Genomic DNA, 26145 nt, shown 5'->3' with positions numbered 1-26145 from the left:
TGCAGCCATTGACGATAAACACGGGATATACAATGCATATACAAATGTATATGCATTGTCCTCTGCAGTCATTTAAATAACAAGTGCTGGAACACTCTTCTCGCGAAGAAATACCCATGGCTTGGGGAGAATTTACTTATGTTTTTATTTGTGAGATATATTTTCGAGGGTTTTTTAGCAAATTCCTTCATTACCTTAAACTGTAGATCCTAAAAACTGAAAAGCCGCCCAGGCACTTCGACGCATTGCGATGTGGAGATTGCGACTACGCACATGAAATTAAAAAGTTCAGTAATCAACATACAGTTTTGAATTTCACATGGAAAGCTGCAGACCAGTAGGTGAGCCGATCGGCACGAAGGTTTGCTATCCCCAGAGACAAGTCAGCTATCGATGCCTTCGAGAGCGTCAAAGTATAACTTTGACAGAAGCGCAGCAACAGTACCTGTCATTACGATATATGTAAATAAAGGCATGTGCCATGTGACAGCTGTGTTTGTTTATGTTTTGAAGTTTTGCTACGCTTAGTAGTGTGGCAGGAGAAATGGCTGACTGTAACCAGCTAGTCTCTTATTACAGGTTGTAATTTTCTCCAGTAGAAATTAATTCTTTGTATCGTGTACGTGCGCGTAATTCAATAAACTATATTTATACAATGATGACATTCACTTTACAGAAAGAAACATCGAATTGATATTTACTCGTGGTGATGGCCAGATTGCTTCTTCTAAATGACATTGCCCTCTTTTACAGATTTATTTCTTTTTCTCTTGTAAATTAAACGAGTTCAGTTGATTTGTATTTATTTGTAGTTGAGAAGCCATAAATGCGAACATATTTCCTCAGGAGCCAAATACTACAATCACATGATGTGTGTACTACTATACTTATTTACATTGTAGACAGTAATTTTTTCAATAATATAATAAATATCCATTATAACTATGCAGGTACTTCTGTATTTATTTACAGGAAATTCCCGGGTCATCATGTAGAAGAATTGTGGAATAAATTAATGAAGAAAGGAGCCAAATCTGACCAATTACGAGATATTCTGTTGTTTTATATGTACAACTATTTGTATCCAACACCTCAGCAGAAGTATTTTGACTCATTATTACTGATATTTGCTAGTAAAGGAACGTCAAAGAAAACAAAAATTGTAGTCTTCCAAATAATAGAAGAGACATGTATGTTTCTGGAAAGCAGTATTGCAGAAACGGTGTGCTTTTCATCCAATTTTTCATCGATGATCGAGTTACTAAACTGCATACTTATCGGTGGTATGATACCACTTCTTGACGAAACTGCAGTAGATAAATTACTAAGGTAAGGATAATATTTTCTTAAACCAATTTTAATGTCTCGCCAAACCACTAATTATAGCCTTGGTTGTGATAGTTAGACAACATTAAGAACTTCTTGGGTAATGTATTCTACTCTAGAGCACATTTTTCTGTGATCAGTATGAAACAGTTGAATTACCTTTTCTGTTTGTATATAGGTTCAATGTATTGAGGTACCTCAATAGTAGTCGTATTAAAATAACGAAAGGACGTGAATTTCTTGAAGATAGTAAACATGTATGCATTTAGGCCCTTGAGTAGCACTTGCTTGCACTGGGTATCTAGTCTCTGCATTTGATATGGACAAAGACATTTCAGGAGTTAAACAAAAAGAATAGCCCAATGTTGACAGCTGTCACCTGTTCAACACCAAAAGTTTTCACAGGCAAACAGTATCCTGCCAAGTATCCAGAATCAGTTTTTCTTGCACTTTGTCTTTCATGACCCCAACTAACCTGTTGCATCTGTGAACTGGCAGTCAACCTGTACTCCCCGTCATCACCCAATCCTTTAAGCAACCACATCCTTCGCCAGAGCTTTGACTATCGGGAATTTCCCTTTTAATACATTCTACATCTGCATCTATATTTCACAAGCCCCATATGGTGTGTAGTGGAGGGTACCTCTGGCACCACTGTTGTTTTCCCTTGTGTAAATGGTGCATGGGAAGGACAACTGTCTGTCAACTTTCACATGAGCTCTTATTTCTCTGATTTTCTGGTTATGGTCATGTAAAAGGGGGAAAAGTAATATGTTGCCCAACCCTCTGAGCATACACTCATGATATTTCAACAGTAAGCCTCTCTGGGATACACAGTGCTGCTTTTTTAGCAACTCCCCATGGAGTTTGTTGAGCATCTCCACAACTCTCTCACATTGAATAAATGATTATTTTATGAAACATGCTGATTTTTGTTGCATCTTCTCTCTCTGTCCTAACTAATCCCACTTGGTAAGGACCCCAGACTGACGAACAGTACTCAAGAATTGTCAAACAAGTGTTTTGTTAGCTACTTCCTTAAGATTCTTCCTGTTTTATCTCAACCTGACATCTGCATTTCCTGTAGTTATTTTTGTGTGTTCATTTCACTTCAGTTCACATCCTCTAGATATTTTACAGTTGTTACAATTCCCAGTAAGTTTTCATCAATAGTGTGGATCTCACTATCGGGTCAATCCGTACTAAGTGGTCCAGCACTGCAGAAAAATTTTGTATTTGCTGGATGAATTCCCTAATGTGTTTATTATTTTGAAAAGGCGGCTATAATTGTTCCAGACTGCATGCGTTTTTTCGTATTTGCAAGCATCTACATTTCTTTACAATTATTCGGTAGTGGATTGTCCTAAGCCTTTCAGATAAAATGCATTTAGTTCAACATACTCTGGGCTACAAATTAACATCATTATCACTTAGGTGAATGTATTCTTTAATATATTTGTAATAGTTCAAAGTTATCAGTCACAAATTTAAAAAAAAAACTGAATTTTTGAACAGTAGTTTTCCAAAGAAAGATTAATTTCTCAGCTTTAATATTTTTTCTGATATTACTCTGTATAGTATAGTTACTTGTTATAGAGTATCAATGGTGAGCAGCTTACACTAAAAAAATTACACTATTTTAAAAAATGGTTTTTTAAAAAAAAAAATCCATTTTTTGGCCTGCAATATCTTTGTTTGGGGACCAGATAAAAATCTGAAAATTTCACAGTTAATAGATCTGTATAATATCAAACTTAAGTATAAATTTCAACTTTGAGATTCAATTGGAAGTTATGGAAAAAAAGATTACAAACACGAGTCAAAAATACGTTTTTTAACATCTGCGATATCTGGTGGGCTAATCAAATAAAGTATACCAATTGTATAATGTTACACACCACATTACATTAGGTAATGATTATTTGTCGAAACAATGCTTTGGTAATTGTTTCAGCAGGCTAACAATTGCATCTGCAAGGCTATAGAAGTCTGATTGTTGTCTTCCCCCTTACACGGACAAGTGTTTACTCACACTTATTTAGCTAGAAGTTCTTGAAGTGTGCAGTTGAAAAATGGTGTCTCAGTGCTCTGTAGGTGTTATTATTAATGAAGCATGTCATAAAAGTGTGTATGGAGTGTATCCTAAAGACATTCCGTTAATCGAAGACTACAGTGAAGAAGAAAAAGTGTTGTTTAAGTTACGAGTCGACCCAGAGGTCAAATCAACATGCAAGTACCATGAAATAAAATACTTAAAAAAATTTCATCACTTTTTTGGTCAGTTTTGCATGGACCCTTTTGAGAAACAGAATAACAAAAGGTTTGCGAGAAATAACATTTGATCATTATTCTAAAAACAAAAGCCCTTTTGTCAATCTCGTACCAGGAAAATCATTGTGTCCAACATGTTGTCTAAGATATTTGCAATTCACAAGAGAAAGGATAGTGAAACCTCAGATACAGAAATTTGTGACTTATCAGCAACCATTAAAATAGTAGATACAGCTTGTGAAATCCTGGTTATATCGCCTGCTAGTAAAATTAGAAAACTAAGTCAAGATAAAAGATCAAGTGCCTTGAATACAAAATTGAGAAAGTGGCAGCTACAGTCAAAAATAATTTGGAACTTTCATTTCAAAATACAGTTTGTACTAAAACAGATGGAAGTTCTAATACTTCACCAACCGAATATGATGATTGATAGAAAAACTAAAAACTAAATGCAGTACTTCAAACAAAGTGGATAAAATTAAGATTATCAATTTACTGCCGAATTCTTGGCGTTGAGCAAAAGTTAGTGATGAATTTAATGTGTCAGAACATCTTGTTAACTTAACAAGGCAATTAGGAAAAGGACAGGGAACTTTACCAGCATTACAAAAGAAAAGTGCATCTAATTTGCTAGATGAAAACACAATCAATAATGACGATGACAATAACAGCCATTTGATGTCTGGCAAAAAAGACTGTGTTTCTGTGAAAGAAAATGGCTCTAAGATTCAAATACAAAAAAGGAGAATATCGTGTAATTTAAATGAACTATTCACTGAATTTAAAAAAGAAGATCCTGACATTAAAATTGGAAGTTCACAGTTTTGCAAGTTGAGATCAAGATGGTGTATTGTTGCAGGGGCATCTTTGTGTTTGTTTGTATCAGAATGTAAAGTTGATAGATGGAGCCAATCTTTTTGAGTTGACTATAAAGACCTTTTGGAACTTATGGTATGCAATATTGACAGTTACAATTGTATGATCAAGGGAAAATGTGGAGATTGTCCAGGCAAACAAGCCTTACTTGACATATTTGAAGAATCCGAAGAAGATGATTTGATGCCTGACAATATAAAATACAAACAATGGGTGACTCAAGACATAACTGAAATGGTAACAGTCATAAAATCACGAGACGAGTTTTTTGAAGTGTTGGTGGCTAACCTTGAAAATCTTAAAATGCATCATTTTATTGCAAAAGGTCAAAGTAAATTTTTGAAAGACAACAAGCAAACCTTGGTGGCTGATGAATGCTTAGTTCTTCCTGACTTTTCGGAAAATTATTCCTTTGTTGTTCAAGATGAAGTACAAGGGCACCACTGGGTAAACAAACAGGCCACAGTTCATCCATTTGTATTCTATTATAAAGATGAAGATAAACTAATGAGCCACAGCTTTTGTGTTGTAACAGACTACCTTGAACACAACACTACAGAAGTGCACATTTTTCAACTAAAATTAACAAACTACATTAAACAGCACCACCCTTCCATAAAAAAACTGATTTGCTTTTTGGATGGGTCAGCAAGTCAATACAAAAACAAAACAAAATTATTAATATCTTTCATAAAGATTTTGGGTTTGATGTAGAATGACACTTTTTTGCTTCATGCCATGGGAAAAATGGTTGTGATTGTGATGGGGGTACAACAAAGCGAGCTGTCACAAAAGCAAACCTTCAGCGGACTGATGACAATCATACAATAACACCTCAAGAAATGTTTGAATTCTGTAAAAAACATATCAAAGGAATTACCTATGTTTTTGTACAATGTGAGGAAATACAAGAAGACTATGACAGTGTCTTGAAGGAAAGGTACAACACTTAGAAGATTAAAGGCACCTGATCTTTTCATTATTTTGTACCCCATTCGCACAACTTACTGAGGTGTAAGATCACACCAACTCCACCTGATACTGAGCTTCATCAGTGTGGAAAACTTTTACAACTGGTTCTTCAAAATAAAGACATAGTGGCTTGTGTTTACGATCAACAGTGGTGGATTGGCGAAGTTGACTGTCTAAACCAAGATGTACATGTTGTATTTTATCACCCTCCAGAACCAAGAATATCTTTTTAAAAAAATTGAGAAGGATCAAGTTTGGATGCCACTTAAAAATATACTAAGGAAGCTGTCTCCCATGGAATTTACCACTGTGACTGGGCGAACTTATCTAACACCCAAACTGAGTGAATACATTTCTCAAATGTTCAATGATCGATGTACTAAAAACAAATAACAAGAGAACAATATGATGTAATTAGTAGGCTTCTTTTCAATTAAAACTGTAAGTAATCATAGATATGATTAAATTATATACTGTAACTGATATATTTTATTCCATTAGCCTAAATATCGCGGATGTTAAGAAATGTGTTTTTGACTTGTGTTTGTAATTTTTTTCCATAACTTCCAATTGAATCTCAAAGTTGATATTTATACTGAAGTTTGATATCATAAAGATCCAATAACTGTAAAATTTTCAGGTTTTTATCTGGTCCCCCAATAAAGATATTGCAGGCCAAAAAATGGAAAAATTTTAAAAAATCCATTTTTTAAAAATAGTGTGTTTTTAGTGTAAGCTGCTCACCATTGATACTCTATAAAAAGTAACTGTACTATACAGTGTAATAGCAGAATCAATATTAAAGCTGAGAAATTAATCTTTCTTTGGAAAACTTCTGGTCAAAAATGAAATTAATCTTTCTTTGGAAAACTACTGTTCAAAAATTGAGGTTTTTTTTTTAATTTGTGGCTGATAACTTTGAACTATTAAAAATATATTAAAGAATTCATTCAGCTAAGTGATAATGTTGTTAATTTGTATCCCAGAGTGTGTTGAACTAAATGCATTTTATCTGAAAGGCCTAGGACAATCCACTACTGAATAATTGTAAAAAAATGTAGATGCTTTCAAATACGAAAAAAACGCATGTGGCCTGGAACAAATATGGCCACCATTTCAAAAGAATAAAGAATATTTTTGTTAAAAAATATTTTTGTGACTACTAAACATTGGGGAATTCACCCAGCAAATATAAAATTTTTCTGAGATGGTCAAGCAACCAATTATTTTTTTCTTGGACCACTTGGTATGGATTGACCCTGCCTTTATTTATGCACAATATGTTACATTTATTTACGTTAAAGGTCATCTGGCAGTCATTGCACGAGTCATTAATCCTCCACAGGTCTTCCTTCATTTCACTACAGTCTTCTGGCATTACCACTTTCATGTAGACAACAGTGTTCTTTTCTAAAAGCCTCATTGAGCTTTTGACATTATCTGATAGAGCATTTATAAATATTAGAAACAGTAGTGGCCCCATAAGATTGCCTCAGGGCACTTCAGAAATTGCCTGTGCCTGTGATAATTTCATCCCATAAAGAATAAATAACTGAGTTTTCTCTCTTAGAATCTCCCGAAGCTAGTCACAAATCTCGTCCAATCTTGGTTAGCTCATATTTTGTGTACCAAATAACAGTGCATACCGTATTGAATGAATGCTTCACGGAAGTCAAGGCATTCGACCTGGGTACCTTTGGGTATGGCACTCTGGGTTTCATGGTTGAACAGTGCGAGCTCTCTCTCTCTTTTTGGAATCCATAATTTTTGTAGTGGAGATATTTATTACACAGAAACATGATAATGTGTAAGTAAAAATGTATTTCATAATTCAAGGGATTGACATCTGTACTATTGCAGTCTCCCAAGGTTAAGTGGTGGTGGTAGTAGTAGTAGTTTATTCATCCAGAGACAGTATACATTGAATGTATTTTGTCAGAAAATACATGGCATAAAAAATACAAGGGTATACAGTACCCTACATACGACAAGTTGCATGGTATTCTACATCATATCACAATCAGAATTGCATATAAAACTCTGATTAATTAAAAAAATGTAAAGAAGTATTTTATATGGAATACATAACTGATATTAACATAAAACTAAAAACTGAGCCATAACACTTTTGTTCAGCATATAAATCTAAATTGCTGCTCTCTCCACTCCCTTTTCTTTCTCTCTTGCCATCCCCAAACCCAGATCTTGCAGTTAAGAATTATTTAGCAATTTCTGCTGAAAACCACTTGTTTTCCACCTCTCGTGATACCCAAAATAGCAGAACTCATAAACCACTTTTAGTGCAACATTTCATAATCTAGTTTCCTCGGCATTGTCGGATTTAATTTGAATGCATTCCAATACCCTTATTTTACTTTTGTCGTTGTTTGTTTTATAACCTCTTTTCAAGACTCTACCAATTCCACTCAACTTGTTTTCCAAGTACTTTCCTGTCTCTGACAGAGTTATACTTTCATTGGCAAGCCACGAAGTTTTAATTTCTTCTTTCTGAACTGTAATTCCCTTGTTGAATTTTTCCTTGGTTTCCTTCACAGCTTGCTCAGTGTACAGAAGAATAACACTGTGGTTAGGCTACAACTCACTCTCATCACTTCTCAACTACAACTTTCCTTTCATGCTTATTTAATAATTATTAGAGGCTTGATCACAGACACGAGGAAAAATATAGACACTAAAACAGTACTGGACCTAATAGTACTGCAACCTAAAAATAAAGATAGATAAACCCACCAGAGTAACAGAGCCTAGTGAAACTACTATTGGTCACATAATAACAAATGTTACCTCATTCTACTGTGACACACAGGTAATAAACTCCACATTAGCATAGATAGACATAGACATTAACATTGAGACTGATGGAAGTAATCAGAAGATATGGGAGCAAACCAGGCAGATTAACTCACAAACCTTGAGAAACAAAGGCATTATTCATTAAGATAGCTATAAGTAAAGGAGAAAATAACTGAAAAGACTTATGGTCCTCATAAATATAGAGAGAGGAAAAGTGACAAATTGAGCGGAGGACGCGCACATTGAAATGTGCCGGAAGTTTGTAGATCCTCTAGAAATAGCAAACACCTTTAATTGATATTATGTAACTATAGCACAGGAATTGATAACATAAAATAAAACAGTTGAATTAAGTACACCACCAAGAATTCCATTTATAAACCATACCATTGCATTCCTCACAGCAACTGATAGAAGTTTCAAACCTAATAAAGTAACTAAAAGTCAAACATTCATCTGGCTTAGATGGTGTTACAGTACATCTCATAAAGGAATGAAAAGAAAGTATATCAAAACCCTTAACACGTGTGCTGAACCTTGCAGTAGAGGAAGATATTATTTCCAGATTCACTAAAAGCGAGTGAGGTGAAACTAGTGTACAAACCGAGTGAGGTGGTGCAGTGGTTAGCACACTGGACTCACATTTGCGAGGATGACGGTTCAATCCTGCATCCGGCCATCCTGATTTAGGTTTTCCGTGATTTCCCTAAATCACTCCAGGCAAATGCCGGGATGGTTCCTTTGAAAGGGCACGGCCAGTTTCCTTCTCCGTCCTTTCCTAATCTGGTGGGACCGATGACCTCGCTGTTTAGTCTCTTCCCCCAAACAATCCAATCCAATCCAGTGTACAAGCAAGGAAATAGGTGACTTAGAAAACTACGGGCCAATATCATATATCTTCACCTTTGCAAAAATGTATGTAATGGTAATAAAGAATTGAATTGCACAACAGTAACAGCACATTCCGAGTTCACTTGATAGGCAGCAGAAGACCTGCAGGAACTTCATGGACCTGTCTAAAGCATTTGACAGTGTGAATAATTCCAGGCTACTGTAGAAACTCTGTCAGTATGGTCTTCGAGGGAAATGCTATGACGTAATCAGATCGTACATTATGATGGTGTGGAAAGTGCTTACAGCCTTCACATAAGTGATGTCAGTGGGGAGAGAGCGAAGTGAGGAATTTGGCAGATGATCCAAATCCCACCCTGCCACTTCCTGTCAGCACACAGGTTGCTACAAGTCTTGTGCAAAGTTGTCTCTGCCTGACTGCCTATGAACCGTTTGACCAAGAGACTCTCGCTAACTCCTCTTTCATTGTCACCTCCTTGGCAATTTTAATACACACCATTTACTGTGGGCTCTGCTACTCTTGCCCATAGGGATGTGTTGTTGAGATTCTTGTTAACAAAAGATGAGTGACAGAGCATGGGACTCCTCTTTCATTGTCACGTCCTTGGCAATTGTAATACACACCATTTGCTTTGGGCTCTGCTACTTTCTGCCCATTGGGATGTGTTGTTGAGATTCTTGTTAACAAAAGATGAGTGACTGAGCATGGGACGTAGCATACCCTCAGCACTGTCACACTGTTGTTTCCTGCAATCGATTTTGAAGTTGATCCACTTCCTGATCTGGATATAAATGTCAGTCAAAACAGAGTCTGTAAGAGAGTTGGTAATGAGGGTGCTGAACAAGGTTAACTGGATGTTGTACAGGTAGTTGGCTAGCAGGTGGATTATGTTACCAGCATAATACACCACACTGCAAATGCATGCATGCCAAATTCTTGAGTACAACTTAAAAGACAGACTGGTCCTTGGTGGAAGAAAAGAGTGACACTCCACTCAGAGAGACAGATATAATGTGTTGCAAAGGGTCAAATGCAAACCATTAGTTGAGGACCTGAGAAAATGTGTTCTTGAGGCCAAAAAGGAGACATTGCCCAGTCTATGGTGCAGCATTGGACTTGCATAACCACATTTGGCAGCCAAGATCCAGTCTTCCATCAGCATCAACTGATAGCTGAAAGGAGTTCTTTTCACTTTAGTTATGTTGATGATGACCTACACAACTACCCTTTCTCAATTTAAGAACTAGAGTCAACATTGTGATAAGTGATACATTATCATGTTAGACCAGCATTCATTAGAGCATATTGCAGCACCTCAGCGAAAATACTGAAAAAATTCTGCTTGGTGTGTTTAATTTCATTTTTGGAACAGGACAATTAACTGACAGGAAGAAAGAAGGTGTCTCAATTCTTGACCTCAAATCTGGGAATAGTCATGCATGTCTGAATAATTATTGTAGTGGTGTCCTCACTAGCTCTGTGGAAAAGACCTTGGAGTACATGATGAACCCCCATATCGTATGGATGGTAGAATCGACAGCTTTTTAGTCACTTTCTTGCTGGGCTCAGAATGTATCACTCTACCATTAATAACTTGACCCAGCTGGGGATACCTGTACAGCAGGCTTTCCTACACCTGCACACATAACATGAAGGCCTGTAATACTACTTTGGGGGGGGGGGGGGGGGGGACACAAATACTAAATTAACTTTACATATGGGACTTTCAGGTACATCTCCCAATTTTGCTTTGGCCTTCCATGCGTCCAGATTATTTTAGACATAAAATAGGTGGTTTGCTATCAGATTTTCTTATGCAAGAGAATGCTGTATGTCTACTTTCTTGCATTGTAGAATTGTATGCTTTCAGATTTCTTTCTGCCTTCTTTGCTCATTGCTTCTTCCCCCCTGCAGGTGTGGGGGTTAGAATAGGCCCGAGGTATACCTGTCTGTCGTAAGAGGTGACTAAAAGGAGTCTCACACTACTTTTCGGCCCTATGAGTTCAGGTCCCATTCTATGGTTTGACCTGCCACTTTCAAAATTCTACAGAAGTGCAGGCCGTATGGGGAAGGATGTCTTACGTGGTGCACATGTGCCCTTAGATTCGATCTCCTGAATCTCTTGTCATAGCTTTGCATCTCCACTTGCGATTCAACTATTTGGGTGAGAACACTTTCCAGGGTATGTCATCTTCTTCCGTTATCTCCTGTCATCTTTCACCCCCATGACAGTACTGGATTTCTCTGCATCCAATACCCAGGATGGTAGCCAGTCCATTGTGGTGGTGCTGTAATGTACCCATTTGGTGGTAGCCCCCTGACAACACAGGGATCGCATTGCTGATGCCTGAGCTGTGAACTCCCCATTTATGCCAAGGAGTAGATGGCTGTCTTCAGGGGGCATCAGGACTCCTGGTGACGGCAATCATGCCAGTTGGCCTTTGCTGTGGCTGGGTGGCACTCATGGGTAGAGAGCCCCTGATCGGAGTGGGTGGCAGCGCTATCCAAGATGCAAAACAGCACAGTCTTGATTAAGACAGCATCCCCATACCAATCCCGAGTGTTACTCACCTGTGACAAGCTGGGTGATATTTCTGTTTCTGTCACTCCCCATAAAAGCCTCAACATGGTCCGGAGGATTATTTTCCATCGTGACCTCCTCTTGCAGTCTGACGACGATCTCCACGCCAATTTAGACCAGCAAGGCGTTCATTCCATCTGGTACATTTACAGGGGACCCAAAGACAACAGGGTTGCCACCATTGCCTTCATCTTGACCTTTGAGGGTGATTCATTGCCTGAAAAGGTCAAGGTAACGGTTTACCGCTGTGATGTTGAACCGTATGTCCCTCTCCCTGTGTGGTGCTTTAAGTGCCGGAAATTCGGGCACGTCTTCCCGCTGCACTTCCAGTGCCACATGTGAAGACTGCAGACGTTCTCTGCACCCAGATACTCCGTGTGCGCCACCTCCCACTTGCATCAACTGTGGAGAGCACCACTCCCCCTGCTCGCAAGACTGCCTAGTACTCCAAAAGGAGCGGAAAATCATGGAGTACAAGACCCTGGACCGGTTGACATAAACAGAGGCTAAACGTAAATTCAAAAGATTACACCCCATTTGATTGACATTGAAATATGCTGCAGATACATCCCTATCGCCATCCCAAGTGCCAGTCGTTCCTCACTCTGTGCCACGAACAGTGGGCCGTCCGGGCCACCAGAATACATCCGCCCCCTTGGTGGTAGGGTGCAAATCTTCCTCCGTTGCTCTCAAAACATCTACTTCAGGAACAAGTGCCCCCTCCCCCCAAATGCAGGGGACATCGGTCCCCTCCCCCCTGCCAGAGAAGCAACAGCCTACTCTGCTTTGGAGAAATCTTCCCAGCAAGCCCCTAAAGTGAAGTGAGAGAGCAGGCAAACTAAGAAGTAGTCCGCTAAGAAACAGGACCCTCTGGTGACCCCAACACCACCACTCCCTATCAGTTCTGCATCTGAGGATGCAGTGGAGATCTTAGCGTCCCCTGTGGACCTGGATCTCACTGATGCCTCATCCACCATAGAAATGGCTACAAATACTCAGTCAGAGGCAGCAGGTGACCCTCAGGCATAACATGCCTCCTTGTGCGCTTCATGCCTTCCCAGCCTCATGATAATGTCATCCTCCAGTGGAATTGCGGATTTTTTTTCCACCATCTGGTTGAGCTATGGCAACTGTTAAGCTTTACACCTGCTTTCTGCATTACCCTCCAGGAAACCTGGTTCCCGGTAATTCGGACCCCTGCCCTTCATGGCTAGAAGGGATATTACAGGAACCATAGCAACTCTAATAGTGTGTCAGGTGGAGTTTTCGTCTATGTCCTGAACTCAGTATGCAGTGAATCTGTGCCCCTTCAAACCCCTCTTGAAGTTGTGGCTGTCAGGATAAGGACAACACAGGAAATAACTGTCTGCAATGTATATCTTTTTCCAGATGGTGTAGTACCCCTGAACGTATTGGCTGCACTGATTGAACAACTTCCTAAACCTTTCCTACTTTTGGGAAATTTTAACACTCATAACCCCTTGTGGGGTGGCTCAGTTCTTAGCGCCCAAGGCAGAGATGTCGAAAATTTACTTTCACAATCTGATCTCTGCCTCTTAAATAATGCAGCCACCACACATTTCAGTGTGGCGTATTGCACATATTCGGCCATTGATCTCTCGGTTTCCTGTCCTGGCCTTCTCCCATCTATCCACTGGAGAGCACATGTCGACCTGTGTGGTAGTGACCACTTCCTCATTTTCCTGTCAATGCCCCGGCATCAGGCCCACAGATGCCTCTCCAAATTGGCTTTAAACAATGCAGACTGGGAAGCCTTCACCTCTGTTGTCACCGTTGAATCTCCCTACATGGTAACATCAATGTTGTGGTTGAGCAGGTAACTACAACTATCGTTTCTGCTGCAGAAAATGCTATCCCTCATTCTTTAGAGTGTCCCCAGTGGTCGCCAGAAGTCTCTGAGGCAATTAAGGAGCGTCGGCAAGCTCTACAGCAGCATAAGCAGCCCCCTTCCCTGGAGTACCTTATAGCCTTTAAACAGCTCTGAGCCCGCGTTCGCCAGTTTATCAAAAGGCAGGAACAGGAGTGTTGGGAGAGGTACATGTTGTCCATTGGGTGCCATACATCACCTTCCCCAGTCTGGGAAAAGATCATAAGAGTTTTTGGGTACCAGACCCTAACAGGTGTTTGCAGAGTTAACATAAATGGCGTGTTATCTACCGACGCAAACACAATTGCCGAGCACTTCGCTCGCACCTCTGCATAGGAGAATTACTTCCCAGCCTTTCACACTCTCAAATGGCAAAGTCCTCTCGTTCACTACATGCCACAATGAACCCCAAAAATGCTCCATTTACAGAGTGGGAGCTCATTAGTGTCCTTGCACATTACCCGACACAGCTTCTGGGTCTGATCGGATCCACAGTCAGATGATTAAACATCTGTCGTCTGACTATAAGCGACTCATGCTTTTCAACTGGATCTGTTGCGAAAGCATCTTTCCATCACACTGGTGGGAGAGCACCATCATACCAGTGCTCAAACCTGGCAAAAACCCACTTGATGTGGATAGCTATTGGCCCATCAGCCTCACAAACGTTCTTTGTATGCTGCTGGAACGAATGGTGTGTCAGTGGTTGGGTTGGGTCCTGGAGTCACGTGGCCTACTGGCTCCGTGCCAGGCCGGCTTTTGCCTGGCTCACTCTACCACTGATAATCTTGTGTCCCTCGAGTCTGCCATCCGAACAGCCTTTTCTAGACACCAGCAGCTTGGTGCTGTCTTTTTTGATTTATGAAAAGCGTATGACACCACCTGGTGACATCATATCCTTGGCACATTATACAAGTGGGGTATCCGAGGCCCACCCCTGATTTTTATCCAGAATTTCCTGTCGCTTCATATATTCTGTGTCCAAGTTGGTGCCTCCCATAGTTCCCCCCATATCCAGGAGAATGGGGTCCTGCAGGGCTCTGTATTGAGTGTATCTCTATTTGTAGTAGCCATTAACAGTCTAGCAGCAGCTGTAGGGCTGTCTGTCTCACCCTCTCTGTATGCAGACGGCTTCTGCATTTCGTACGGCTCCATCAGTACTGGTGTTGCTGAGTGGTGCTTACAGGGAGCCATCCACAAGGTGCAATCATGGGCTGTAGCCCACAGCTTTCAGTTTTTGGCTGCAAAGTCATGTGTTATGCACTTCTGCCGGTATTGTACCATTCATCTGGAACCAGAACTTTACCTTACTGATGATCCCCTCACTGTAGTAGAGACGTATCAATTTTTAGAACTGGTTTTCTATGCCCGATTGACTTGGCTTCCTTACCTGCGTCAGCTTAAGCGGAAGTTCAGCACCTCAGTGCCCTTGACTGCCTGAGCAACACCAACTGGGGTGCAGATCGCTCTACCCTGCTGCAGCTATACAGAGCTCTTGTTCAATCCCATCTTGACTATGGGAGTCTGGTTTACGGTTCGACAGCACCCTCAGCATTGCGTTTACTCGACCCAGTGTTTCACTGTGGCGTTCGACTAACAATGGGAGCTTTTAGGACAAGTCCGGTGACCAGTGTCCTTGCAGAGGCTGGAGTCCCTCCATTGCAGGTCAGGCATGCACAACTGCTCGCCAGTTACGTTGCACACATACGTAGTTCTTCTGCGCATCTGAATTACCATCTCCTTTTCCCACCAACAGCGGTTCATCTCCCGCACGGGCGGCCTAGGTCAGGGCTTACAATTGTAGTTTGCGTCCGATCCCTTCTATCTGAACTGGAATCCTTGCCTTCATCATCTATAATTGAGGTCCAATCGCTTACACCTCCGTGCTGTACACCTTGGTCACGGCTTTGTCTGGACCTTTCACATGGCCCTAAGGACTCAGTTCACCCTGCAGCTCTCCGCTGTCACTTCATCTCAATTCTTGACATGTACCGAGGCCATGAAGTGGTTTACACCGACGACTCGTTGGCTGATGGTCACGTCAGCTTCCCGTATGTCCGTGGAGGACATACTGAACAGCATTCCTTGCTCGATGGCTGCAGTGTTTTCACTGCAGAGCTGGTGGCTATATCTCGTGCTCTTGAGCACATCCGTTCATGCCCTGGGGAGTCATTTCTTCTGTGTACTGACTCCTTGAGCAGTCTTCAAGCTATCAACCAGTGCTAGCCTCTTTACCCTTTGGTTTTGACCATCCAGGAGTCCATCTACACCCTGGAACGGTCCAGTCGTTCAGCGGTGTTTGTGTGGATCCCAGGACACATTGGAATCCCGGGCAATGAATTTGCTGACAGGCTGGACAAACAGGATACACGGCAACCACTTGTGGAGATCGGCATTCCAATAACAGATCTGTGTTTGGTTTTACGTCACCAGATTTTTCGGCTTGGGGAGATGGAATGGTATAGTCTCAGTACCCACAACAAACTGTGTCCTATTAAGGAGACTACGAATGTGTGGCAGTCCTCCATGCGGGCTTCTCACAGGGACTCTGTGGTTCCCTGCAGCTCCTCATTGGACACACTTAGGTGACCTATGCCTACCGCCTGCATCGTGAAGACCCGCCCCAGTGTCGATGTTGCGTCCAGTTGACAGTGCCCCATGTTCTGGTGCAATGTCCCATTTTGACTGCCCTGCAACGAAATCTTTGGTTACTGGACTTGTTTCCATTAATTTTACCTGACAATGCCTTATTGACTGATTTAGTTTTACGTTTTATTCGTGAGGGTGAATTTTATCATTTGATCTAAATTTTAGCACATGTCCTTTGTCCCTCTTTGTCCTCCACCCTAGTGCTTTTAGGTTGGAGGTTTTAATGTGTCACAGAGGGCTGGCTTCACCTTTTTTTCTCATGGTCAGCCAGCCATTGTAATCTGTTTTGTCATTTTAATCTCTTCTACCTGTTTTTTGTGTTTCTGTGGTTTTCATCTCCCCTTTTTTTCATTTAAGTGTTTGTTGCCCTTCTGTTGTTCTTGTCGTTTTTCCTTTCTCTCCATTTTGAGTTGCCAGTATTGCTTGTTTTATTCTCACCCCTGTGGCATTGTTTTATTCGGAACAAGAGACCGATGACGTGGCAGTTTGGTCCCTTCCCCCCTCTTTTAAACCAACCTCATTGCTTCTTAAGCACACAGTTTAGAAAGAAGAAATTTTTATTCCTCTTTCCTTCATTTACAACATGATGTAGTCTGTGTTACCAGGCTTGCACAGGTAGGTGATGGAGTGTATTTCAGCATTTGGCTTCTCTATCTCTTCAGGTATTTCACACTGAATGTTTTTATTGTACCAACTAATAAATTTTCTTTTCTTTGAGCTTTTTAGCAAGTTTGAATGATGTGAAGGAGCTGTCAGTCATTGTGTTACTTCCTTCGTTTAGAAATGTCTCCATAAGCTGCAGAACAACATAGTGGTTGTTCCTCTCCATGTGTATCTTCTTTTCCGGGGTTTGGAGGAGTACTGCATACATACATTCTTGCTGCATTAGCAAAAATCCAAAATTTGAGATCAGATTTGTAGGGTTTGCTGGGTGTAAACTGGTCTTTTTTGGTGATACAGGGTGTCTCAAAAGAAAATTTATATTTGATGTGTCAAGATAAAATAGAGGTTGAAGTCTATCGCAAAATCTTTATTTCTTATTAAAATATACAGTTTAGGAGTTTACTTCTTAAAAATAATGTTACTTTAATGCAATCCAGCATGCCTACAGCACTCATTTAAATGATAAACAGAATTTTGCGTGACAGCTTGGCACTGGAGTGGCTGCCACTTCATTGTGGATATTTTCTTTCATTTGCTCCAAAGAAGTTGGATTATTGACATAAACTACATATTTGACACATCCCCATGGGGGCTCAAATCTGGACTGCAAGGGTGCCAGTTTATGTCACCTCTCCAAGATCAGTTTGCGAGGGAAAATTTCATGAACACACAGTATAGGCACATTGGACCTGTGTGCTGTGGCTCATCTTGCTGATACCATGTTTTCTGGCTATAAAAAGTATGGCACAGTTATTCCTCGAGCTGACATCACAGCCGTACAGTAACTTTTAGCAAATGAAGGGGTTTCTCATGCTTCCCTTTAGGATTCTTTGCACTCCAGTAGTGGCAATTTTGCTTATTGATGTAAATGTTCAGGTCAAAATGAGCCTCATCAGAAAAAAGATTGAAGGGCAGTCAGCCACTCCATTAACGATCTACAGCCTGTGTTTGGTATCCTGAGGCTTTAATTCTTGCACCAACTGGATTTTGTAAGCGTGCAGTTTAAGGTATCTTTGTAGAATTGAGCACAGTGCTGATCTGTTCACATTTAAAGAACTTGCACGCTTATGAATGGAGAGGTTAGGATCTTCACTAACTGACCAATTTCCACTCTCCACTGATTTGCCTGTTCTCAAGGACCTCGGTTGCCTGCATTTTGATTTGACCACTGTTGAACCAGTCTTCTCAATCGTTTTGATCCATTTCCAGATGAGAGGAACCGTTGGAACATCATTTACATTATACAGTCCAGAATCACTGCAAAATTTCCTCCATGCTACAGTTGCCGAATCACCTTTTCTCTAAAATTCTGGTACACAGAACATGCGGTCCACACCCGAGAAGCCCTCCCTGAATTCCCAGAGGTCAAGCAAGTGAGAAAAGTATCCCTCACTCACCTCTGATTTGTTGCAGACATGCAGAGGGTGCTTCAAATGTAAACTTTCTTTTGAGACACCCTGTACTTGCTCAACCATGGTTATATTTTCTGCACAGCAGTAAGAATGAATACTGTTTTCTATGAGCTTTCTTCAAATTTCTTGTGCAAGAGTGAATTTGTTGGCGGGCAGGCATTCAGCTCGGGTTGATTTTTCATCAAAATGGAGAAACCTGAGAAACTACTGAAATCTGTCCCTTGGTATAATATCCTTGATGAAAGTAAGCCCACAGGAATGTGACCAAATATCATTTGCAGACATACCTTTTATACAGATGACACCCTGAGAAAAAGTGATGGCCATCAATTTTTCCAGTTCCTCAAGTGATACATTCCACTCAATGTTTTTTAGCACTTTTTAGCATTTGATTCTGTGTATTTCTTAATAATATTAGGACCTCCTTCCTGCTGGAGAACTTCACAGCCGTCCTCCTTCTAGAAGATGAAAAATTGGCAGGTTCTGTCCCTAGCGACCATCTTTTTAGAGGCATTCAACTGGATTTGCTGTGATGGATGAGGTGAGGAGTAATGTAGCTCAGCATCTGAATACCCCTCCACTAATCCTTCTTCATTCACAATATCTTCGTCTTCACTTGTCTCTGGTACCAAATCGTCATCTTCATTATCTAAATATATTCTGATTCAGGTTCAAAGTACTCTAAGAGAAATAACATTTCTTCATCAGAAAGTCCACATTAATGAGCTGTGTTCAAAAATTTCTTTCAAGGACAAAGTGTACTACGTGAATGTCACATTATAAACTGTGGCAGATTGGAATGTGCGTGTGTCAAGATGCAACAATTAACTCTACATGATTACTTATTTTTGGACTTCTTCTGTCCTAGGTATATTGAATGAAATTTCAAAGAAAATATAGGTACTTTGTAAAACCTAATATATCATTATGAAGAGAAGTTGAAAAGTAATATGATGTCATGAACAAAGTAAAAAAAAATGATTATAATTTTGAACAAAACAAATGTGACTGGTCATTTTGACCCCTTCACAGCTCTAGTGGTAATACTGGTTTTCTAGCAATAAGGCCTGTTGGGATTTATGCAGAGATTGCCCTGGGCCAGGAAAAGGAAGTATATTTTGTGGTTACCATGTCATGTTATAATACAGGAAAATGAGGAAGCTGATTAGCAGCTAAGGAAGCTTGTCATCCCTTTGTGAGCCATTTCATCACTTTTGAATGGGAAGGCCTTTGGAAAGAATAGTGACTAGAAGTGCGACCCCGATCCAGGTCTTTTACCCCCGGTCCCCTGACCCACGGGATTGTACTCTTGCAGCAATAGAACCCATCAGTGTATGTAGCATTTCAATACTCTTCTGTTTTAACTGTGTGTTTATATTCTGATGAGAGATCAGCTGTTAATTTTAAGTGGGGACCTGCACGGGATGAATGCGGTAAGAATTTTAAAATTTTGTGAATTATCCCGATTCCAGCCAGAACTCTCACATTGGAGGTATTAGTGTTTTGCAAAATAGTTGGTTCATTCATTTTTAGTTGATTAATCAGCCAGCCATATCATCTTCATGAAGCTCTTTATTTTAATAATTATTTTAAATCATTTGTGTGTGTGTGTGTGTGTGTGTGTGTGTGTGTGTGATGTAATAAGAAACTTCCTCCTCAGATATCTTTCCATCATCTGGGAATCAGTCATTTAAAACACGAAAGACTGGTGATCTTCCCATTACTGTGAAACTTGAGATTCTATGAGATGACTGGCACTCGACAACTAATGACACAGTTGGTTTACAAAAACAATGTGCATAAGATAATGAAAATCATTAATTCTGCAGGATAAAAGACAGGGGCCTTTATCATTATATTCAATTTGTTGGTTCTGCCCAGCTTTATAAAGGTTGGATTCATCCACCTTAAATCTCATTTTCAATCCAGTGAAGAGTCGTATAAATCAAAAGTATAGGATACCACACTATGTGAAGGACAGACAGCATTTGTAAATTAAGTTTTGTGATACCAGCACATAAGCAAGACAAAACCCGTTTATCTCTATACCTCTGCATAAATTTCTCAGGAAATAATCCTATGATGTAGATATTGTCTAGTTGTCCTGGGGAGGGACTGTTAATTTATGTTACGAGGGATGAAGAAACACAAATCATATGCCAAGACTAGAAAAACTTGCAAATTAATGCAGCCTACTACTTTTACCACATCTCTAGGTGCAGCCCTGGGGCAACCTACCCCAAAATGGTTACCTCAGATCAGGTTTCAGCATCTGATGGTGGACAGCACTGTCAGGAGGTTAAAATTCCTGTGATAATGGGTGTGGTTGGTGTACATTTCTTAGGTTAAAATGTAAATGAGATTTAGAGGAGTCTAGTATCAAATATGAAAGAAAATTGATTGAATAAGGTTATCTTAATACACCAGAATATTAAATAATTAAAAACAAGTTTAAAAAATATATACTTGAGGACTGTGGTTGCCAAAAAGAACATATTTAGCTATTAAAGTTTATCAGACACTACTAGGAAGTATTCAGATCATTCAACATTAAAACTTGGGTAATTATGGCCTTACTTGCCTGACAGCAGAAAACAAATCGTAACCTGTGGAGATTTGAAATTGTGTTTATTAATAAAAATGCAAAGCACGCAGTTCGTCTAAACCATGGTCACTTTACTTTGATCTCTCTCTCTCTCTCTCTCTCTCTCTCTCTCTCTCTCTCTCTCTCTCTCTCTCTCTCTAATGAGATTCCTTTGTTTATTGTAGTTAATGCATATTTGTCTTCTTTTCCATTAATAATGCAACATTTCACTAATAGCATATTTCTCCTTTCTGATTCAAACAGATTGCTAAAGGAAGAAAGTATAAATGACCAAGAACGAGGGAAGCTTGCCTATTTCATTTGTCAAACTGTGTCAAGTTATCCATCCTTACTTTCGGTGAACCAGGTTGCAAGCTTATGCCAAGATATAAACAAATGGCTTCAGATAGACCATTCAGCATCGGCTGTGTCACCCACACAATCAAATCTACGGACACAGAATCTGAATGCTTTTGAGGTGGATGGGACACCTGCTGGAGGGCTGCAAACAATACTCACACTAGGTACTGGATACAGGTGCTGCACCCCTTGTATACATTTATTGTTTATCTTGTAAAAACAGAAAATTTTCTGCAGGTGATGGTTGAAGTAATCACTGTAGCAAATATATCACATTTGAGGAAGTGGAGAAAATGGTCAATATATTGCAGTGCAATAAAGTGGCTGGGGTGGATGAAATAAGTCGGAACTCATCAAATACAGTGGAATGTCAGGTCTTAAATGGCTACACAGGATAATTGAAATGGCCTGGGAGTCGGGACAGGTTCCATCAGACTGGACGAAAGCAGTAATCACACCAATCTTTAAACATGGAAACAGAAAAGATTGTAACAACTACAGAGGTATCTCTTTAATCAGCGTTGTGGGTAAAATCTTCTCAGGTATTGTTGAAAGGAAAGTGCGAGTATTAGTTGAGGACAAATTGGATGAAAATCAGTGTGGGTTTAGGCCTCTTAGAGGTTGTCAGGACCAGATCTTTAGCTTACGGCAAATAATGGAGAAGTGTTCTGAGTGGAACAGGGAATTGTATCTATGCTTTATAGATCTAGAAAAGGCATATGACCAGGTTCCTAGAAGGAAGTTATTGTCTGTTCTACGAGATTATGGAATAGGAGGCAAACTTTTGCAAGCAATTAAAGGTCTTTACATAGATAGTCAGGCAGCAGTTAGAGTTGACGGTAAATTGAGTTCAGGATTCAGAGTAGTTTCAGGGGTGAGGCAAGGCGGCAACCTGTCTCCACTGTTGTTCATATTATTTATGGATCATATGTTGAAAACAATAAACTGGCTGGGTGAGATTAAGATATGTGAACACAAAATAAGCAGTCTCGCATATGTAGATGACTTAGTTGTGATGGCAGATTCAATTGAAAGTTTGCAAAGTAATATTTCAGAGATAGATCAGAAATGTAAGGACTATGTTATGAAGATTAACGTCTCCAAAATGAAAGTAATGGCAGTGAGAAAGAGATATAAATGGACTGAGTGCCAAATAGGAGGAACAAAGTTAGAACAGGTGGACGGTTTCAAGTACTTAGGATGCATATTCTCACAGGATGGCAACATAGTGAAAGAACTGAAAGCGAGGTGTAGCAAAGCTAATGCAGTGAGCGCTCAGCTACGATCTATTCTCTTCTGCAAGAAGGAAGTCAGTACCAAGGCTAAGTTATCTGTGCACCGTTCAATCTTTCGACCAACTTTGTTATATGGGAGCGAAAGCTGGGTGGATTCAGGTTACCTTATCAATAAGGTTGAGGTTACGGATATGAAAGTAGCTAGGATGATTGCAGATACTAGTAGATGGGAACAATGGCAGGAGGGTGTCCAAAATGAGGAAATCAAAGAAGAACTGAGAATGAACTCTATAGATGTAGCAGTCAGGGTGAACAGGCTTAGATGGTGGGGTCATGTTACATCTACATCTACATTTATATTCCGCAAGCCACCCAACCGTGTGTGGCGGAGGGCACTTTACGTGCCACTGTCATTACCTCCCTTTCCTGTTCCAGTCGCGTATGGTTCGCAGGAAGAACGACTGTCTGAAAGCCTTCGTGCGTGCTCGAATCTCTCTAATTTTACATTCGTGATCTCCTCGGGAGGTATAAGTAGGGGGAAGCAATATATTCGATACCTCATCCAGAAACGCACCCTCTCGAAACCTGGCGAGCAAGCTACACTGCGATGCAGAGCGCCTCTCTTGCAGAGTCTGCCACTTGAGTTTGTTAAACATCTCCGTAATGCTATCACAGTTACCAAATAACCCTGTGACGAAATGCGCCGCTCTTCTTTGGATCTTCTCTATCTCCTCCGTCAACCCGATCCGGTACGGATCCCACACTGATGAGCAATACTCAAGTATAGGTCGAACGAGTGTTTTGTAAGCCACCTCCTTTGTTGATGGACTACATTTTCTAAGGACTCTCCCAATGAATCTCAACCTGGTACCCGCCTTACCAACAATTAATTTTATATAATCATTCCACTTCAAATCGTTCCACACGCATACTCCCAGATATTTTACAGAAGTAACTGCTACCAGTGTTTGTTCTGCTATCATATAATCATACAATAAAGGTACCTTCTTTCTATGTATTCGCAATACATTACATTTGTCTATGTTAAGGGTCAGTTGCCACTCCCTGCACCAAGTGCCTATCCACTGCAGATCTTCCAGCATTTCGCTACAATTTTCTAATGCTGCAACTTCTCTGTATACTACAGCATCATCTGCGAAAAGTCGCATGGAACTTCCGACACTATCTACTAGGTCATTTATATATATTGTGAAAAGCAATGGTCCCATAACACTCCCCTGTGGCACGCCAGAGGTTACTTTAACGACTGTAGACGTCTCTCCATTGATAACAACATGCTGTGTTCTGTTTGCTAAAAACTCTTCAATCCAGCCACACAGCTGGTCTGATATTCCGTAGGCTCTTACTTTGTTTATCAGGCGACAGTGCGGAACTGTATCGAACGTCTTCCGGAAGTCAAGAAAAGTAGCATCTACCTGGGAGCCTGTATCTAATATTTTCTGGGTCTCATGAACAAATAAAGTGAGTTGGGTCCCACACGATTGCTGTTTCCGGAATCCATGTTGATTCCTACATAGTAGATTCTGGGTTTCCAAAAACGACATGATACTCGAGCAAAAAACATGTTCTAAAATTCTACAACAGATCGACGTCAGAGATATAGGTCTATAGTTTTGCGCAGCTGCTCGACGACCCTTCTTGAAGACTGGGACTACCTGTGCTCTTTTCCAATCATTTGGAACCTTCCGTTCCTCTACAGACTTGTGGTACACGGCTGTTAGAAGGGGGGCAAGTTCTTTCGCGTACTCTGTGTAGAATCGAATTGGTATCCCATCAGGTCTAGTGGACTTTCCTCTGTTGAGTGATTCCAGTTGCTTTTCTATTCCTTGGACACTTATTTCGATCTCAGCCATTTTTTCGTTTGTGAGAGGATTTAGAGACGGAACTGCAGTGCGGTCTTCCTCTGTGAAACAGCTTTGGAAAAAGGTGTTTAGTATTTCAGCTTTACGCGTGTCATCCTCTGTTTCAATGCCTTCATCATCCCGGAGTGTCTGGATATGCTGTTTCGAGCCACTTACTGATTTAACGTAAGACCAGAACTTCCTAGGATTTTCTGTCAAGTCAGTACATAGAATTTTACTTTCGAATTCACTGAACACTTCACGCATAGCCCTCCTTATGCTAACTTTGACATCGTTTAGCTTCTGTTTGTCTGAGAGGTTTTGGCTGCATTTAAACTTGGAGTGAAGCTCTCTTTGCTTTCGCAGTAGTTTCCTAACTTTGTTGTTGTACACGGTGGGTTTTTCCCGTCCCTCACAGTTTTACTCGGCACGTACCTGTCTAAAACGCATTTTACAATTGCCTTGAACTTTTTCCATAAACACTCAACATTGTCAGTGTCGGAACAGAAATTTTTGTTTTGATCTGTTAGGTAGTCTGAAATCTGCCTTCTATTACTCTTGCTAAACAGATAAACCTTCCTCCCTTTTTTTATATTCCTATTAACTTCCATATTCAGGGATGCTGCAACGGCCTTATGATCACTGATTCCCTGTTCTGCACATACAGAGTCGAAAAGTTCGGGTCTGTTTGTTATCAGTAGGTCCAAGATGTTATCTCCACAAATCGGTTCTCTGTTTAATTGCTCGAGGTAATTTTTGGATAGTGCACTCAGTATAATGTCACTCAATGCTCTGTCCCTACCACCCGTCCTAAACATCTGAGTGTCCCAGTCTATATCTGGTAAGTTGAAATCTCCACCTAAGAAAATTTATGTGAAATGTATTCCAAATTTTCTCTCAGTTGTTCTGCCACTAATGCTGCTGAGTCGGGAGGTCAGTAAAAGGAGCCAATTATTAACCTAGCTCGGTTGTTGAGTGTAACCTCCACCCATAATAATTCACAGGAACTATCCACTTCTACTTCACTACAGGATAAACTACTACTAACAGCGACAAACACGCCACCACCGGTTGCATGCAATCTATCCTTTCTAATCACCGTCTGTACCTTTGTAAAAATTTCGGCAGAATTTATCTCTGGCTTCAGCCAGCTTTCTGTACCTATAACAATTTCAGCTTTGGTGCTTTCTATCAGCGCTTGAAGTTCCGGTACTTTACCAATGCAGCTTCGACAGTTTACAATTACAATACCGATTGCTGCTTGGTCCCCGCATGTCCTGACTTTGCCCCGCACCCGTTGAAGCTGTTGCCCTTTCTGTACTTGCCCAAGGCCATCTAACCTAAAAAACCGCCCAGCCCACGCCACACAACCCCTGCTACCCATGTAGCCGCTTGTTGCGTGTAGTGGACTCCTGACCTATCCAGCGGAACCCGAAACCCCACCACCCTATGGCGCAAGTCGAGGAATCTGCAGCCCACACGGTCACAGAACCGTCTCAGCCTCTGATTCAGACCCTCCACTCGGCTCTGTACCAAAGGTCCACAGTCAGTCCTGTCGACGATGCTGCAGATGGTGAGCTCTGCTTTCATCCCGCTAGCGAGACTGGCAGTCTTCACCAAATCAGATAGCCGCCGGAAGCCAGAGAGGATTCCCTCCGATCCATAGCGACACACATCATTGGTGCCGACATGAGCGACCACCTGCAGATGGGTGCACCCTGTACCCTTCATGGCATCCGGAAGGACCCTTTCCACATCTGGAATGACTCCCCCCGGTATGCACACGGAGTGCACATTGG

The 26145-nt window shown here is 40.7% G+C and overlaps 1 protein-coding gene across 2 annotated transcripts in view; it reads left to right on the top strand.

Moving 5' to 3' along the window:
• Positions 1-415: 415 nt before the first annotated feature.
• LOC126175483 (AP-5 complex subunit zeta-1-like) overlaps positions 416-26145 on the top strand; it is a 149094-nt gene continuing 123364 nt past the window's right edge. Inside the window, exons 1-3 of one of the 2 annotated variants that reach the window (XM_049922300.1) lie at positions 416-579; positions 973-1329; positions 21154-21413. In XM_049922300.1, coding sequence (XP_049778257.1) covers positions 545-579; positions 973-1329; positions 21154-21413 — 652 coding nt within the window. In that variant the 5' untranslated portion in view covers positions 416-544. The remainder of the gene's footprint in view (positions 580-972; positions 1330-21153; positions 21414-26145) is intronic. The other variant, XM_049922299.1, reaches the window with a different exon arrangement.

Source organism: Schistocerca cancellata, chromosome 3 (genome assembly GCF_023864275.1).
Source record: "Schistocerca cancellata isolate TAMUIC-IGC-003103 chromosome 3, iqSchCanc2.1, whole genome shotgun sequence".
NCBI lineage: Eukaryota > Metazoa > Arthropoda > Insecta > Orthoptera > Acrididae > Schistocerca > Schistocerca cancellata.
This window is presented reverse-complemented; position numbering and strand designations above follow the sequence as displayed.